Consider the following 19152-nt stretch of genomic DNA (forward strand, 5'->3'; position numbering starts at 1 on the left):
AGGAAGATGGATATCAAACCTGCCCTGTAACTCTACCAAGGCTGTCAAACAAAACTTGAGTGAAGTTTTGAGTCTGGTGAGTTTTCAAATTAACAGCAGTTGCGTCCGCAGGCCTTGAGTTGATTGGGCTCGGGGGGTAACGGAGGAGAGCGTCTCCTCTAACCGGTTCTGACAGATTAGATTGTGGACATAACAGGGTGAGATCGGAGGGCTGTTCTGACTGTGCCGTGTCGTTTGTGATAACATTAGCTACCATCTGACAGTCTGGATTAGTACTTTTCCATTTTCAATGACACGTCCATCATTAAATTAGCTCCGACAGCACTGATGTGACAACAGCAAGCACAGAGGTGGTTCTCATCCCCTGCTATGTGTGTTTTTTTTTTAATCATATTTAATATTTTTAGCCACGTTAGGTATGTCTCTGTGGATTGTAGTGTTGCTTTATCTTTCAACGTTTGTATTTTCAAATTTTTCTTTAATGATACGCCTCAACATCTATTGGAAATTTGGGGGGCCAATTTATAATCACTTTGGTTTAGCCCTGTTTAGCACCTGTTTAACGCCTATTTAGCACCACTGTCAATGTCAGTTTAAGTTTGTCAATTATAACACCATCAAACAAATTGACATTATGGTGCAGATTTACTTGTGTTTTCAGTGCTAATTAGCATGAAAACTGAAATTAAGACAGCTGCTAAACATGAGCTTGTTAGCACTGACATTGTGAGTGTGTTAGCATGCCGGTATTAGTGTTGTAGCTATGCTGAAGTACCACACAGAGCTGTTAGACTCTTTTTTTGTCATTTAAACTTTTATTGGCAGGCAGAGAGTCATACAGTAGATGATACAGGCCTGATATGTCAAAATTGTTTTTTCTGTTTCTATTTTTCTATGTGTAAAGCACTTTGTGTTGCATTTCCATGTATGAAAGGTGCTCTATAAATAAAGATTGATTGATTATTGATTGGAAATCAGGTTAGTTACCAATACGATTTTCCATTTTCATAGAATAAAAATGAAAGCAGGAAAAAAGGAGAAAAAAGAAAGAAACAAACAAAAAAAATGCAATACATGAAAATACCACACTAATAACTAAAGATTGTGTTATGTCACATTTAGTATGGATTCTATTCTCATGTTTGGTATAGATCTCCAGATACAGCATTGAGAGCAAAAAAACTGCTGCATCAATCCCTCAACATCTGGATTTTATGTATTGCTGGATTTTATGTATCCTGTCCTTGTCAATATATACTGTATACAATAAATACATGAATTTAGTGGGGAAGGAAGAGGAGGAAAAAAAGGGGGTGAGGGCATAGTTCAGGGGGAGGGGGGATACATTAATAAACAATACAAACAAACAGTACAATACAAACAATACATACAAACAGTTCATCTAAGCTCAAACCAACCAGTTTCCTAAAGATCTTTCAGGGACCTTGGGAAACACAACTCCAACAACACCAGTACTTCTTTCATATCAATTATTTCACTCCATAAGAGCTGTTCCTCGTTACACATTTCCAGGAGAGATGTCAGACAGACGTTTCTGTTTGAATTGCTGCTGGTTGCTTGTCGGTTGGTTCGTTTTTGTCAGACACTCTCATGCTGCTGCCCCTCACTGTTTGTCCTCTAGCTCTGAGGAGGATGACGACTGGTGTCCTCCGCTGCCCGCTAGAACCTACCTGATGGATGCATCCAGGGAGGAACTCTCCAGTGTGGCCCCCAAACCAGATCTAGCAACACTGATGGCCTCCTCCCAGCGAGACACACACAAACCTACCGAAAGCCCACGGCTACAGCACTTTGACCTCTTGGCCCGTCACCACTTGAGCTCCCAGGTCTCCCAGTCAAACCCGAATCTGTTTACCAACACAAAGGCCCGGGATGCCAGCGAGGTGTACCACACCAGCCAGTGGGCCGACAATTTCAAGGGGGAAACTCTTGACAAAGGTCAGTTTGAACTCAATCTGATGATGCGTCACATCTTTTGGAAATTGCTTCCCGTGAGGCGGCGCAAAACCACACGGTGTCATGTATAATTTAGTTTATGATGTTACCTCACAGAAAGTATTTGTACACCAGAATCATGTCTCATTTATTCAAAGTGCAGCTCAGTGCTCCTTCGTTCTCTCTAAGTGTCCTCGGGATGACATCAGTGTGCTTCCTTGTCAGGGCAATCTTCTCCCCCAGCTGGCGAGTCGAGCCCTGCAGCCCAGGCACACAGATCCAGGAGTAAGAAGAAAACGCCCAAGGAGGGACAACTCAAGCGAGAGCTGCACAGCCAAGCAGGTATGACAAAATTAAATATATAGTATATCTGTTTGTAGGTAACATCAGAGAAATCAATCTTTTCACGTAACTTGTAGCAAAACTGCCAAATTCCTCCTTTACTGTAGCATTTCTTTCTGTGTTGATATTGCTCATCAATTATCAATCATATGCAGATCTCCCCCCTCCACCGGCCCCTCCTTCTACAGACGACTCGCTGCAGCTCTGGGCGAATGTTTTGACCCGCAGCCGAACGGACAGCGAAAGCAAAGAGGGCAGCGACTCACCTACGCTTCAAAAGAGGGGAGAACACATCTCACCCCAGAAGAGAGGAGCTACCAAGTGGTTATCGCAGGGTTAGTACAACATGTGGCCGTTCATCTTTGTAACATCATTCAGAATCTGTCAACGACAAAAAAAACAAGATAATCTGTGAAAAAAGAACAATTTCTCTCTCGGCAGCACATGCCATCTTGCCTCAACAGCTGGAACCCAAATAGATGTGTATTAATATTATTGTGTTGCTTTATATAAATCCCTCCAAGCTTAGAAAGAACCAAATGCCACCAGTGTATGAACCGTATTATCGTGTAGTAGTGGCTCTGCTTTTAGTGGCAGGAGGTCTATTTTCAGTCTGCTGCATCACTTAGGATTTAACCTATATAAATACAGCTGTAACTTTGACTGATTTGTTTGTCGTCTGCAGATGAGACTGTAATCCCATATGGACAGTCCAGCCTCCTGCCCACTGCCCAGATGTCAGGTTACGGCTCCCTGGGCGGAGGAGTGTTTCCGCGACCCTCCGCTGCCGGCTGCAGGAGAGATGAGGTTTGTCTAGACGTACAGTAGGAAGAGTTGAATAGACACTGTCTGCATAGTGCGGGTCACAGACAGTTCATCAATAAACCGAGAGCGGTTTCAGCAGCTTGTCAGCTTCATTGAGACAGTGAAAGGTTTTCCATAGCGTTTGGACAAGAGCCAGGATGTAGTTATTTCACATAGAGACTCAAGAAAAGTTTCTAACTGTCTCTGAGCTGACACAAAGTAGGAACGAGCAAAATTATTTGGGCTGCTATTCAAAACTCATCAAGTTTTCATGTGTAGGGAAAGACAGAGTATACACATACAGAAGAGTAGCATTTTTTTTTTTAAAAAAGGATGTAATCTTTAATGTATTAAGACGAAATAAATCATTAAAACAAAGCTGTACTACACCCAGAATTTAGCTCACTTGCTGTATGCTTGGAAGAAGGTGAAATTGTTTGAGGTTTGCTCAGTGACAGGAGGAAGAAGCAGAAATGAGCTTGATTTCAAGGAGCCTGGTGATGTAATGAGCTGAGAAAAAGAGATTTCTACTGAGAAGATGTCGGTAGAAACCACAGAGCAGCTTTTCATCCATCCAACTATTTAGTGTGTTCACTATCGCTTTGAAGCTCATTTTAAAATGATGCTTCAGTTTTTTAGTTTTATTTATATTTCTCACTTGTGTTTTATGATGGTGGGGGTTAGGTAAGATTTCACCACACAGCACAATAGCATGATTTAGATTTAGAAAGAGCTCTTGAATTTTATATTTATGAATTACATTTGCCAGAATAATCTCAGCTACACAGGGAAGTAGGATTACTTCTCTGCTGCTTTAGAGCCTGACCTATATTTTAGCACCGTAATATTATCACTCCAATATTATCAGACAGTTTTTACTCTTCTGCACTGGATATCGGTTTTGGCCTGCAGTATATCTCAGCTGATAAATAACAGGAAATTGAATAGAAGCAACACATGAGTCCAAACTTATCGCTTAAATTTTGACTGATTGAATTGCCAAAGGAAAAATGCAAATGAATCCATGTTTCAGTCCACTGCTGTTAAGTGAATACGGGGAGCAGGTTCATGGAGATAAAAAGCCTGTGGTGCTAATTCTCTAGCCGGGTGCCATTAAACAGTCTCAGAGGAGGAGGACACAAAGACGTTACATAATTAAAACAGAGCCAGTCAAAATTTCACATAGACAAAACAATGTGGAAAACATGATGGAAATGTGCCATTTATGTTTGTTTTATGGATTACTCTGAAGAAGTCTCCTCACCGCTCCAGATACATCTGATGCCTTCATCTCTTATTCATATGAAATGTATTCACACTGTCACATTTCACTTTTATTATTACGCCAACTGTCCTTTCCAATTACCAGTGTTTCCGTTCAAGGTTTTTTAATGCAGGTACTGAAAATGTACATTTAAAAAAAAGAAAAAGAGAGGGACAACCCATGTCAGAAATGTGATAACACTTTATTTCACTGGTCTAATAAAGTTTCTTTCAAAGAACTATATAGATATTATTTACAGAAAAAGCTGTGACACTGTTATTTTAGTTAGTTTGATGAGCTGTGTTGAGCTTATTGACATCCAGATGAACTTACATTAAAGCCTTGAGGGATGGCAATAAATAAGTGGAAGTGCCCAGAGAGATCACTCTCCATTCAACAATTACAACCGTGTTGTTCTCTACAACAAATTTGAGAGTAAATTGAACCCATGAAATAAAAAAGTTACCATAAATGTTTTTCAATGTGTGTATATGAATAGAAATATTGATATTGTGATCTGCCAACCTAAACAGAAGTCTAGCATCAGTGGTGCTGGCTCCATGTTTCTGCAGCTAAGCTGTGTTTCAGACCTCTGCACCTGTTTCATTACTGTCTGTGCTGTCTTTCTTTCTTTCTTTCCAGAACCTCATGTAGACGGAAGCTGAGCTCCTCTTTACTCTTTGATTTCCTGTGTTTGCAAACCATCACTCCGTTGCCATGGTATCTTATGAAAAACTGAAGACAAAAGGGAAAGCGTCGTGGCTTGCCATCTGCCTTTTCACTCATCATTTGTATATTATTATTTTATTTGAATGATTTCCTCTTAATGTTTTCTGATCCTCTTCAACCCTCCTTCACATAACTATACATCTTTTTTTATCCAAAAAAAAGAGATGCGATCAGATATATTACAAAAAATGGATGGGGGGGAAGGGTTACTGTATTTTTAGGAAATGGGAAGTAAATATAACCATTACATCATTATACAGCAGATTATTGAATGTATCTTCTGTTTATTCCTGACCATGAGACCATGGTGGTGTGTGTGTGTGTGTTTAAAAACAAACTGGAAAAATATGAGGTAGGAAATGTGTCAATAACTTATCACATTAGTCTGAGTGTGCGTGTGTGTGTGCGTGTGTGTTGTGTTCGTGTGTATTACTGTTTTTATCTCTCATCTGTGTGGCTGTGTACTGTGGTATCCTTGTAGATCACCAATGCTGTCAAGATTTTTAAAATGACCAATAAAACATTTGGTAGAAAAACTCGTCTGTGTGAATTATAATGAATATTCCATGAGGATGGCGCAAGCATTTTTTTTTTGTGTGCCATGACTGTCGGTCAGTTTGTCATTCCACCACTTTGGACGGACATCTCTCAAAAATCACTGGTTAGATAAGCATGAAATTTAGTTCACACATTCTGTATTTACAATTATCTTCATCATCTTCAGTTTTTCATCTACTGCCACCAGGTAGCTGTGATCTACAGTATCACTGAGAAAAAAAACATTTGTCATGCTCTCACAAAATCTCTTAATTTTCTTCCTGATTTACAGTAGTATTTTACAATATGTCTCCTACCCTTTTGTAGAGACCATGTGCTACACACATTCAGTCAGCCCAGAGTTATACAGTAGGTAAGCTCATAAGGAGACATTGATGAACCACTTGAAAACACTGCTTCCTGATGGCTTCCTGACTGTGATAATGTAAAATACACAGGGCTCTTAAAAGTAACATGTGAAATGTATCCACATGTCTTTGTCCAAGTTGAAAATAAAACTACGGTGGGCTATTAAATCCAATCCCAAAATGAGGACGACACAGCACACACCAGTCAAAATGTTCTCAAACAAAACCCAACTCCATCAGCTGGTGTATTTATCAAATGCTACTGTAACATGTCACCACAATAAATGAATTTGGTGAACATGCTACATATTTTACCTGCTTAACATTGGCACATTGTTACTGCTAGTGTGAGCATTTTAGCATGCTAACATTATCAATAAACTACCAATTGCTAGTATAGTCATATAGTTTAGTCATATTATCATGTAAAGTAAATAGTGTCGAATTATAGGCCATTTATTTTAAGATTAGGCCTATTTAAATTTACAATATTTGCGATCATTTTTATTTCAAGTTTTGCATCATTTGCAAATTGTACATAGCTCACTAACATAATCTTTTAACATAAAGCTTGGGAATAACAAAGAACCTGCTGCTAGCATGAGCTTAAATCATATTATTATGTAAAATAGAATAATTGTGCAATTTATCTCCAGATTGTTTCAAGTACTAACATATTTGCGAACATTATTTGCAATGAGATCAAAGATCAGCAGCCAGTAGACAAAGACATATTTTGGTTGTGTCTCCAGGACAGAGGTATTGACAGAAGACAAAGACTAAGTGGACAACAAGAAGAAGAAAACTGAGCTCAAATTTTCCCGTCAGAGCCAAACGTCCCTGAGGGATGAATGAAGTCAGAGTTTGTTGTCTCATGTTTCCAGTGAAATGACTTCTCTGATACAAGATACTGAGCATGATGTGCTGGTTTCTTCAAGCAGTGCTGTGAGAAGGCCTGTTTGTGAATGTGTCTTAATGAGAGGAGGGAACCGTCATCTCACCGTACAACTCCTGAACTCTGACAACTTTTTGCAGACTTTAGATGTTTTCATGTCTAGACCTTGATCTGCTGGATGTGCCCGGTGTGGAGAGTCAGTTGGACTCCACTGCCACTGGCAAACACCCACTGGGACCCACCATGCCAGGAGGATAATGGTGATCCGATGCAATTTAGAGAGTTTCTACAATTTTATGCTTCCAGGCCTGTAGTGTGGATTAAGGTCTCTGAGGTTTACACCACACTCAGCTCAACCAGCCACAGCTACGAGGCTGCTTCAGAGGTGTAAACAAATATACTCCACTGGATCAACAGGATTTCTTGTTGGTTTGTTTGTTTTTCTCGTGTTGGGCAGAATTATATTCATATTACAGTGAATGATCATTTTGGTCTGACATGGTTTTTCAAAAATATACAGTATCTAGAAATTGCACCCCACCCCCACCAAGTTAAACAATCCATTATCAGTGTGTCAGTCTGCAAACATGTTTCATTTTAAGACAAAAACAAAGTCCAGAGTGCTCAGAAGATTCATCTAATCATGTGACGAAGGTGCTCTTTGGTGGGAATATAGACGTCAAAAAAAGGGAAATCCAAGGCACTCTCCTTTAAATGTGTGAAAAGCCTTTATTCAAAAAGGGCTGTTTAACATAGAAAAGGTTAAAACATGATGAAAGTGGGTTACAGCCCACGCGTTTCGGCACAAAAGCTTTCCTCAGGATGTAAGACAGTGATGCTCCTTATACAGGATGATTGGAATCACCTGGGTAGGTGTTTTAACCTTTTCTATATGAAACAGCCATTTTTGAATAAAGGCTTTTTACACATTTAAAGAAGAGTGCCTTGGATTTCCCTCTTTTTATGTTTCATTTTAATTTTGAAGTTTTCCCACAACAAAATTTGCATAATACGATGAATAATATGATGAACTAAATGAAAAAAAGTCTTCCACCAGAGTGACTTCCATCCAGCTGCAAAGAGGTAATGGGGAGATGGTTGAGTAGCTAAACTGCTTTTTAGAAAAGATGAGATTATGGGTAGGGCTTTACTTTACATGTCTGTAAGGTCAAAATGCAAACAGTTCTGATTTTACAGGCAAAAATTAACAAATATGATTAATTTATATACTGTATGATGCAATGAAAAAAATCATTTAATTCAACTACTGCGTTCTTCATCAGTAGAAGAATGCAGTAATGCGCCCCCCCCCCGGGAAATTGGGCATGAGATAAAAACATACAGATAACTATTATGTATGAATAAAAATCCATAATCAACATGATGAGTAAAAATGATTGTTATTTTTTCCCATTTGGCACAAAAATCTATTCTGTACTTAGAGTAAATCTAAATGGTTTTCCTCCCTTTCAGCTGAAGACTAATTAAAAGGCGCCACCTAGTGGTCACAATTGAGCCAGGCATGTTGGCTGTGACTCCATTTACCTTATTTAGTGGTTTTCAATCAATGCTTTAGAACAGCATGACAAGACAACAGGAAACTACAGTAGGTGTGCCAGCTGTTGGTCAGCTTCCTTGATTAGGTTAATGATGTCACATCGGACAGTTTGACTGGGCAGAGCAGGTTAAAACACAGATCACACAACACAAACCATTCCTTGTTGTGTTAAAGTGCAAAGTCAAGTGTCCCAGTAAAGCAGGGATAAACAAATCATTTCCCCAACCAAGACCTCTGCCCTCCCAGGAAAGCTGAAGATTTCACTTGTATAGCTTTATAGCTTTAAAAATTCTCGCATGGATTGCCATAAATATTTTTATCCCCTGGAACACGACAATATAAAACTAACACAGCAATAATTGCTGCAGTTAACCTTGATGGTGTGACAGTAAACAAGCATGTACAAGACCGTGACTCAGCTACAAGAAATTCTGTGACATGAAACCTGTGCTGCGAAAAAAAAGACTAAACATAAACACATGTCAACACACAATGACTTAGATAATTAGTAAAGATAAAAACCTTTTTAGCACTGGTCTAAAAGTGTCAGAGGACCTTGTGAAAGTAACAAAACTTTACTGCTACACACTTCTCATCAGACTGCATACACTTATTTTTTTTTTATCTCACTTCTGTTAAAAGGGTTTCTTTTACTTTTTGCAAAACGTGTAACACAACTGTCTACAATTCATAATAAGAAAATACATTGCTCATATCTTCCAATCTTCATATAATAAATCTGTTTACATTTAGTTATCATTTTTGTTAAGTTCGATATACTGTATTTAATTTTGTCTGTATGTATTGTCCTGTCACAATGTCTTCACTATGTTAACGTTAATTGAGAATTACAGACAAATGATTTCATGTTTCTTGTATGATTTGGCCAGTGTCGTGATTAAGCAACTGAGACACATCTGTATTTGACTGCATTCAAGTTCAGCATGATACGTGTTTAAGTGTCTGAGCTGTTTTCATCTATTAAATTAACTCTTCCTCTGGCTGTGCCAATAAAATGATGGGTGCTTACAAATACGAGACTAAATGTAAAATTGATGGATCAACCCATTATTTGTCTTTTCACAGTTATTAAGAAAGATGGAAAAACATTACAAGCACACTGCTGTGAGTGCCGATCCGTCATCATTCCTACCACATGCCTGAAAAAAAAATCAGAAATGTTGGATTTACTTGATTAGCACGTTGCATAATTTAAATTGCAGAAATATGTATGCACGGTGGTTCAGAGATTGGTAATTAAAGGCATAATTGTCCTGATTATTTACTGAAAATATGGTTGCTTTACCGACAGCATAACAAGCAGGATTTACCTGAAACACATCAACTGAAACATAATTAGAAAATAACAGTTTTAGTATTCAAAATAATCTCTGTCAAATGAATTTTTCCACAATGCTATGGGTAAGCCTATTTCAGGCCGTGAGTTTACTGTGGGTGGTTGTGCAGCATTTTGAATTAAAAGCCCTGTGTCATCAGTATTACTGAGATGTGCACAGCGCTTTAACAGTTTTGTATTTTCAGCAGATTCCCTAAAACACAAAACTCATCCTCTGTGATTGGTTGTGGCTCAGCATGCCCCATTGTTCGTTCAGCCCGTTTGTTCGCATGGTTTCCTACGCACAAACAAAACTTTCCTGCTACCCTTGGCAATATTGGGCTCCTCTGTGCTTTGACAACCCGAAATATTGGAATCTCTGACTTTTTCTGAAGGGGAAAAAAGATAAAGGTATGTCAACAATATGAAAAATAATGTGTGAGTGTCTTGTGCAGACCTGTTTGATATTGTGTATTTCACAGAGATAGACAGTGGTTATTTTTATAGTATAGTTAACCTCTTGAACCCTGACTTCGCATAGAAAAATTTCAAAATAAGGGTGAACATCCAAATTTTTCTATCATAAAATATTAAAACAATTTACCATATTTTTAGACCATTGACTCTAGCTGTAAAAAAATATATACCTCAGGTGTTGTGCATTGTCTTACACACATTCACACATCATCTTTTTCCCCCCACTCTTGAGCATGCCATATGTGGTATTTTTAGAAACCCTATGTTATTAATTAGAATTGAATATAAATATCTGTGGGTTTGAAAAGAGTTTGTCAGCATAAGAGAAGGTGTTAGAGGTTAACGACTTGTCAAACGGAGCCGGCTGCTAATGAGAAATGTTTCCATACACAGATCTGGCTCACTTCAGCATAGCATTTGTGGCATCCTGTCCAATGTTTTCAGATGTTTTATTCATGTCTGGTGCTGAGCTCTGTAACAGGAAGTACCCACTGTAATTGGTTCAGCTGGGGCCAAATGTGACGGGGCCCTGACCTGCAATGCATTGCTTTCTCTCTCTCTCTCTCTGTCAGTCAGTGTTTTTTTGTCAAGATGTACAGCTTCATGGGAGGTGGGTTGTTCTGTGCCGGAGTTGGGAACATACTCCTCATTGTCTCCACGGCAACCGACTACTGGATGCAATACCGTCACTCCAGCAATTATATGCACCAGGGCCTGTGGCGGTACTGTGTGCCTGGGAAATGCATGACACACACAGACAGCATTGGTGAGGCTTGTTTGCATATTGCACTGCAAGTGTGCAGGCAGGAAGGCAGATCCTCATTTATATTTATTGAGTCGCTGACAGTCAGCCCGTGACCTCTGCAACTAACTCTGATCAGCACTGGGGGTTTACTTCCCTTTGGGGGATCTTTGGGGCGTTTCAAGTGCGAGGAAGAAGTTGGAAATTTATGTTACTGTCATGTAAATGTTACTAAGAAATGGTAAAAAGAAAAAAAGAAGAAAGAACGAAGAAAAAATACACATGTTGTGGAAATGCTGCATTAAAGAAAATGATTTTTACACAGAAATTGACTATAGGAAAACAATTATAATCTATCCCCATTTGATTCCTATACTGTATGTCATGCACAAAGTTTTATTTCATCTCTCCTTTGTGTAATGCAAAAAAAGGGCCACTAAGCCATTTCAAAACACTAGAGGGCAAACTAGAGCTGTCTCCTAGATGAGGAGAAGCATGAATAAACATCACATGAAAAACCCTCAAAGACTTTTAGTGGGCTTTAGTGCTGCCCCTACTTTTGAACATCTCAGAGCTTCCTTGTGTCCTGTCACCCACAGCGTACTGGGATGCCACCCGGGCCTTCATGATTCTTTCCCTGCTGGCTTGTTTCATTGGCATTGTGATCGGAGTCATGGCCTTCATCCACTACTCCTCCTTCGACGGGTTTGACAAGACATTTGCAGCTGGCATCCTCTTCTTCATCTCCTGTAGGTTCCTCACCTCACAAGCCTAAGATGTTAATCATTTCATTCTCACAATTTTGTTCTTGTTTTTCTTTTTTTTTGCAGGCTTCTTTGTGTTGCTGGCCATGGCCGTCTACACTGGAGTGACGGTCAACTACTATGGTAAACGCTATGGCAGCTGGCGATTCTCCTGGTCCTATATAATGGGCTGGGTGGCAGTGGTGCTCACATTCTTCTCAGGTATGTTTGGTATACAGTATTCGTCCTACCATGTAAACGACTGATTGGGAAGACATACTATATGAGTGTTGTCCATGTTGTACCTCTTTCCTTCATCATCATTTTACTGTCTTTTAGGAATCTTCTACATGTGTGCCTACCGGATGCATGAATGCCCAAGAAACTCTAACTCACGCTGACCTGCCAGACTTCAACACAAACACCCTGCACTGGTCCTTAATATACGACCAAGAGGAACCCAATGAACTTTGCAACCACTTCCTATTAACAAAATATTCATGACAAAGCAATAAATAAGAAAAACACCTCTGTTGTCTACTTTGTCTCTTCATTGAAAAGACTTTAAAATCTGAACATAGTTCTGGGCCTCACATGGCTCTACGTGACATCAGCAACTGAATTTGTTAGTTTAAGTCACATTTTATTGGTAAGAGGTGTGGTAAGGAGATGTGATTATTTCTGGTGGTATTTTTATGAAGTCAAGAGTAAACTAGATGATGCACACATGATGAGATCATTGAATTTATGCTACATTTCCAATAACGGCATCAATGTGACCCTGAACACAACACCACACAATCTCCATCACATGACAAAGTGCCTAAAATCCTGCTGTTGGGGGAGTAATGTTGCAGATGTTATAGACAGGGGTAAAGGTTGGGTTTCTGAAGTTAATTAAGTGGGGAAAAAATAAGAAACATGCATTTAAACCTGTGTATTCTACTCTCATAGAAAATGTATTTATAGATATCTTATGTTCAATTTTGTCTTTTCAGGGTAAGTGTAAATAAACATGGGGAGGCTCAGGTGACGATTTTAACTCTCTCCCCTCTCACATAAAACCAGCAGCAGTGTAAAAGGTGGCTGCTGTAAGGCGATGAAAAGATAAGGTATGAGTCCACAGTGCAAAAAGGTTTTATTTAGTCTTTAGTTTCAAAGTTTGTGCAACACCAACCATTTTGTCCACCAAATCAGCTCAATAAGAAAGAACACTCTGTGGTAATGCAAACATAAACTCGAACAAAGTGCAACACAGACTCCTGGAAAAAGTGCCAACCAAAAAAGCCGCAGTGAAAGTGCTGCCCCAAGCCTGTCATCAAAGTATTTTCAGATACTGGAGATTCCATAAAGGTGTGATTAATGGTTCCTGTTTATAACAATTTAGATGATTGTGATAAAAATGAACATGATCACCCCTCACACTAACCTCAGAAAGAGAAAGAGAACAAGCTCATGCGAGTCTGGTCAACCTCTAGTTTAGTCGACCTCCTCGATGGTGGGGCCGGAGGACGCTCCTCCTCCGGGAGCGCCACCGGCTCCGGGGAAACCACCTGGCATCCCTCCTGGCATCCCTCCTGCGCTCTGGTACAGCTTGGTCATGATGGGGTTACACAGCTTCTCCAGCTCTTTCTGCTGGTGCTCAAACTCATCCTTTTCTGCAGACTGAGAAAGGAAAGAAACAAGGGGAGTTTTAGTTTTAATCTGATGCCAGTCTGGGAATATTTTTAACACTTTAGCTGTCACAGTTCACAAAGTTGACTCTACTTCTGACCCATACCTGGTTTCTATCGAGCCAGCTGATGACCTCAGTACACTTGTCCAGAATCTTCTGTTTGTCCTCGTCACTAATCTTGTCCTTCAGCTTCTCGTCCTCCACGGTAGACTTCATGTTGAAGGCGTACGACTCCAGACCGTTCTTGGCAGCCACCTTGTCTCTCTGCACATCATCCTCAGCCTTGTACTTCTCTGCTTCCTGGACCATACGCTCAATGTCCTCCTTACTGAGACGACCTGAGGGACAGCGGTGCATGAACGAACGTATGAATCTAATATCGTACTAAATTCTCGTCCAAGATGCGGGGATTTGGTTTTGTGATACCTTTGTCGTTAGTGATTGTGATCTTGTTCTCCTTTCCAGTGCTCTTGTCGACTGCAGACACATTCATGATGCCATTGGCGTCGATATCGAATGTCACCTCAATCTGAGGAACCCCTCGGGGAGCAGGGGGGATCCCAATCAGCTCAAATTTACCCAGAAGGTTGTTGTCTTTGGTCATGGCCCTTTCACCCTCAAACACCTGTGGATATAATGTCAGGTGAACGCATCACTGAAAATTTGTTTGAAATTCAAGACCTTGTCTGAAATAATTTAATAAATGTGTAGTAAATGTTCTTTTTGGCTAAATACAGAAGAAAACAATGGTGTTCATACTTGAATAAGCACACCAGGCTGGTTGTCTGAATAGGTGGTAAAGGTCTGGGTCTGCTTTGTGGGGATGGTGGTGTTCCTCTTGATGAGGGTGGTCATGACTCCTCCAGCAGTCTCAATGCCCAGAGACAAGGGGGTCACATCGAGCAGCAGCAGGTCCTGCACGTTCTCAGATTTGTCACCTGACAGGATGGCTGCCTGCACAGCTGAAAAGCAAGTGGGTGAATTGGAGGTTTACTGTAAATGTGTAGCTTTTTATAAAACTTAGAAACCATCATTTATGGCAAAACAGGGACCACACCTGCACCGTAGGCCACTGCTTCATCTGGATTAATGCTTTTATTCAGGTCCTTCCCGTTGAAAAAGTCCTGCAGAAGCTTCTGGATCTTGGGGATGCGAGTGGAGCCTCCCACCATGACAATGTCATGGACCTGAGCCTTGTCCATCTTGGCATCGCGGAGAGCCTTTTCCACAGGCTCCAGGGTTCCTCTGAACAGGTCTGCGTTCAGCTCCTCAAAGCGGGCTCTGGTGATCGAGGTGTAGAAGTCAACGCCCTCGTACAGAGAATCGATTTCGATGCTGGCCTGGGTGCTGGAGGACAGGGTGCGCTTGGCCCTCTCGCAGGCCGTGCGCAGACGACGCACCGCCCTCTTGTTGTCGCTGATGTCTTTCTTGTACTTGCGTTTGAACTCTGAGATGAAGTGGTTGACCATACGGTTGTCGAAGTCTTCACCTCCCAAGTGTGTGTCCCCTGCTGTGGACTTGACCTCGAAGATGCCATCTTCAATGGTCAAGATGGAGACATCAAATGTGCCACCGCCCAGATCAAAGATGAGGACGTTTCTTTCAGATCCAACCTGAAATTTGAAATGTTTGAACTGTAATTATTTGACAAGAGTATCAGATAGATCTGCCTCTCAGACTTCACACAGCACTGTCAACATTGTAACATGCAATTCATTTAATGAACTCTGACAAAAAAACTACATACTACTAAAAAAAACTCCTTAAAACAAATGTTTTACCTTATGAGTTACTTTACCTTTTTGTCCAGGCCATAAGCAATAGCAGCAGCAGTTGGCTCGTTGATGATACGGAGCACGTTGAGCCCAGAAATGGTCCCGGCATCTTTGGTAGCCTGGCGCTGAGAGTCATTGAAGTAGGCAGGCACGGTCACTACAGCATTGGTCACAGTCTGTAAAAAAGATAGTTTCATGTGACAACGTTTAACGGGACATTAATAACATCTTAACAGATACTGTATTATTCAAGAATATCAGTGATTCGATCACCAGCCCCTCCAGTTCATATGTTGTAGAGTCCTAGGCGAGACATTGAACCCAGACTGATAACTCATATGTGAGGTGTAAAAAGCTACACGTTAATTAATTAATTAATTTTTCCAAATAGAAGTGTTGTTACTATGTTAAACCTATGCTTATATACATGCAAGTTGGAACTATGTTGATGGACTGCACCCCTACAATTGTTTTTCTGTTTTATTTTGTCCTGTTTTGTTTTGTTTTGTAATCATGAATTACTCTCGCAGGTGAAGATACCCTTAGTTGTTCTCTTTTTTCTGTAAGGTCTTTGGAACATTCTGATGTTATAGTTGACTCATACCTGCTAAAATGGGAAATTTGTTTTTTGTTGGTTTGTTTTGTTTAGTCTTTTTCTGTGTGTGTGATTTGTCTGTTTGTTAAAAAAGAAAAAAAACCTCACAAATAAAACACATATATTAAAAAAAAGCTACACGTTGACACAGGTGTACATACCTTGCCAAGGTAAGCCTCGGCGATCTCCTTCATTTTCACCAGCACCATGGAGGAGATCTCCTCTGGGTAGAAGGTCTTGGTCTCACCCTTGTACTCCACTTGTACTTTGGGGCGTGAAGCATCATTAATAACTGTAAAGGGCCAGTGTTTCATGTCTGACTGGACGACGCCATCGTCAAACCGACGTCCGATAAGACGCTTTGCATCTAAGAAGCGAAAACATGCAGTGAATGACTACAAGCATCTAACCATGCTGATAGATTTACAATTATCTAGAGAAGAACGTCATACCAAATACTGTGTTGCTGGGGTTCAATGCCACCTGATTCTTGGCTGCATCACCAATCAGCCTCTCAGTGTCAGTGAAGGCTACATAACTGGGCGTGGTCCTGTTTCCCTGGTCGTTGGCAATGATTTCCACTTTGCCGTGCTGGAACACGCCGACACAGGAGTAGGTGGTGCCCAGGTCGATGCCAACCGCAGGTCCCTTAGACATGGTTCCTGAGAATATATGAACATCACCAGCAGTTAATAACTGAAAGTGTAAACTCTCCCTAAACAGTGTGACTACAGCGATGCACATTTGTACAGTACTATGGGATAATGAGGCTATTATCAGAGTCTGTGCTGCTCAAACAGAAGTCTAAACAAACTGTCTCTGTGAAGTGAGGGTCCACAGCATCTGTTTTAAGCCTCCCAACTTTTGACAGCTTAGCAACGCCTGCCTTTATTATGGCAACAACAGAAAACAGGGAGGGAAGGGCCTTAGGTTTACAGTGCTCTGAAAACAGCTTGATAAACTGATCACCATAATATGATCTGATGCATACACTGGTCTGATTCATGCTCGTCCTCCAGTGCTCTTTGTTAATGGAAGGTGAATCTTTGGGTTTGACATATGACACCTTGGTAGTGAGAAACCTTTTTATAGGCATCAATGAGGATCAATTAGGACTAAACCAGTTGATATTAATTTGCAGTAAGGGGACAGGACACAGACTGCAGCTGGCTGCGCACTGATTTTCAAGACGCCATCAACCCTCTTCTGTAGACGTGCGTCACTTCACATGGCACATTAACAACTTTGTGAATCAACTGCTCAGTTTGACTTGGCAGAGAGGAACCAGAGTCATTTCATACCTGTCATTAGCCATGTTCTCTATTTAACTTTCGTTTAAATCACATTTTACACGTTAACAGGTCGAGTTAGTTCACAGCAACATCGATATTAATGTAATAATGCGTTTAGCTCCAGTTGAAATAACGTGCAGCCGCCGTTAAAGCTTATGGACGGTTATAACTAGTGGTAGTTAAAGTAACAAGTAGTAAACAACCTCTGTGCGGTAAAAGTTACAGCTCCTCGCTATACTCACCTCCGTTATAAATACAGAATCTGTCGTTATATCGGTTTAAAGTTACAGAGGCTGCTCCTACTACCGGAGGCTGGCTGCTCCCTGAGCGACGCTGTACAGTACCACTCTCCCAGCTGTGTGTGTGTCTGTCGGTGTGACGGCTACGGACTCCCCGCTGTCAGTCGCTGTCTGTCGGTGGGAGCGGCTCGTCGCTCACATTCCCTCTCGGAACTTTCCAGAACAAGGGAGGAGCGGTGATGGAGCCGAGGCGGCCAATCCCTCTTCTCCCATCAGCCTCCGCGGCCGCTCTCTGCTCCCTCCGATTCAAAATCCAGTCCGTGCGCATTTCCTCCTCCTCAGCAGTCGCTACCAGGAGGAATGTGCGTAGATGGACTTGAGGAGTAAAATGGGTCCCAGGAGTGTAGTGCTGCACACCCCACCCCTCTCTGACTGATATTTTCATGGTCTTTCCGACATTTTGTAGTTTTTAATGTCACATTTTGGCTTTGTGTGTTTTTAAAACTCTTTCTGTTTGTTTTGCATCTGATGTTGTTGGTCATTTTTCATCATACCAGGCCTTTCTCCTTAGTAGTTTTTGCATCTATTCTTGTTTGGCATTTCGTCTGTTGTTGTTTGGAAGATAGTCATGTTTTATCCATTTTTGGTAGTCGTCGCATCACTTTTGGTCATTTTCCTTGCTAAGTGTAACCTACTTGAAGTTAGTGCATCTCCTTTGACATCTTTTTTTTTTCTTTCTTTTTTTTTTTTTGCAATTTTCCGCGAGTTAACTCTGTGGCATAACAGTACAGAAGGCTTAACAGTACAGTACATAACAGTACTACACCACTCAGGTTTGACCTGGGCACGTTAGGCCCTAGACAGGAACCTTGTTGTTTTATAAACCATCTTGGTAAATATAGCAGACACGTGTGTGCTGAGTTGATTGAGTTATGTTCGTTTTTGCTATTATTTTATTTTATTTTATTTTATTCTTATCTATTGGACTTGATGGGTGGGTGCATAAGACCTTTTTTCACAAGGTGTTCATAATGCATTCACGGCGGCTTCATGATTCATGACTCAGCATTCATACATTGGGTTAGATTTCTATGGAATAACGACCTGGAGATTTTTTTCAAATAAGAGTCCCCTAATTGCACTTGGAAATACAAGAACAAAATACCCCTATTCGGCTTTCTATTGCAATTGTTCATATCTTATGAATGTTTTTTGTATGTCACTTTACAATACAGTCAGTGAGGGCTTCATAAGGCGTAGGAGTTATTTGTAAATCTTTCATGTTAGAATATTACTTTGCATGTCACCTTACTATACAGGTGGAGAAGGATTCACAACTGAATGGCAAATGATGCTAGGGAACTTTGAACAAAGCAAACAATGCATAAATTCTGCATTCTGCAAAATTATTTTACTTCCCTCCATGGTCAAAAGAAGCCGGAGTCATGTGAATAGCATGCATGCTCAGCCGTCTCCTCTCTAAAGTGTTTGTGGCAGTGTGACAGTGTCACAGTACTGACACACTGCCACAGCACATGAGTCAAGTGGTTATTGATGGAGAACCCCTTAAGGAGTCCCAAAGTGGAATTATAGCTGCTGCGCAGCAATGGGTCGGTTCCGGGCTATTTTTGGCAAATTTTGGCAATTGAGCAACAAACGGGAATAGGAAGACAGGATAGTAATGATCATTATGAGTCTGAAAAGCATAATTGGTCTTTGAAAAAACAGAGTGAAGGGAAAAAAATGTACAAAACCTTCTCCAATGTTGGGGCTACAGTTAAATGGAAGTTGTGAAGCTGTCGTACTGCAGTTGTTCTAATGAGAG

The 19152-nt window shown here is 40.7% G+C and overlaps 3 protein-coding genes across 7 annotated transcripts in view; 2 read left to right on the forward strand and 1 right to left on the reverse strand.

Annotated features, from left to right (window-relative positions):
* LOC146976424 (roundabout homolog 2) overlaps positions 1–5261 on the forward strand; it is a 57438-nt gene extending 52177 nt beyond the window's left edge. For 2 of the 4 annotated variants that reach the window (XM_085796220.1, XM_085796219.1), the window contains exons 22-26: positions 1643–1959; positions 2182–2298; positions 2454–2633; positions 2984–3105; positions 5009–5261. In XM_085796220.1, coding sequence (XP_085652346.1) covers positions 1643–1959; positions 2182–2298; positions 2454–2633; positions 2984–3105; positions 5009–5020 — 748 coding nt within the window. In that variant the 3' untranslated portion in view covers positions 5021–5261. The remainder of the gene's footprint in view (positions 1–1642; positions 1960–2181; positions 2299–2453; positions 2634–2983; positions 3106–5008) is intronic. The other 2 variants (XM_085796222.1, XM_085796223.1) reach the window with 1 other exon arrangement.
* Positions 5262–10098: 4837 nt separating this feature from the next.
* Positions 10099–12280, forward strand: lim2.3 (lens intrinsic membrane protein 2.3). Of its 2 annotated transcripts, none has more exons than XM_085796225.1 (5): positions 10099–10200; positions 10839–11032; positions 11608–11757; positions 11839–11973; positions 12091–12280. In XM_085796225.1, the coding sequence occupies exons 2-5, from the start codon at positions 10858–10860 to the stop codon at positions 12150–12152; spliced, it is 522 nt and encodes a 173-aa protein (XP_085652351.1). In that variant the 5' UTR covers positions 10099–10200; positions 10839–10857; the 3' UTR covers positions 12153–12280. The 2 variants fall into 2 exon arrangements, with proteins under 2 accessions (XP_085652351.1, XP_085652352.1); XM_085796226.1 differs by having other exon boundaries at positions 10843–11032.
* Positions 12281–12872: 592 nt separating this feature from the next.
* On the reverse strand, positions 12873–17499 carry hspa8b (heat shock protein family A (Hsp70) member 8b). The gene is made up of 9 exons (XM_085796224.1): positions 17331–17499; positions 16249–16458; positions 15958–16163; positions 15225–15377; positions 14484–15039; positions 14186–14388; positions 13853–14051; positions 13532–13764; positions 12873–13416 (listed from the first exon to the last, which is right to left on the reverse strand). Exons 2-9 carry the CDS (start codon positions 16451–16453, stop codon positions 13231–13233), a joined length of 1941 nt encoding a protein of 646 aa, XP_085652350.1. The 5' UTR covers positions 16454–16458; positions 17331–17499; the 3' UTR covers positions 12873–13230.
* Between the last annotated feature and the right edge of the window lie 1653 nt (positions 17500–19152).

This window comes from Trachurus japonicus, chromosome 13, assembly GCF_045865225.1.
Source record: "Trachurus japonicus isolate A0001 chromosome 13, Traja_1.0".
NCBI classification, from domain to species: domain Eukaryota; kingdom Metazoa; phylum Chordata; class Actinopteri; order Carangiformes; family Carangidae; genus Trachurus; species Trachurus japonicus.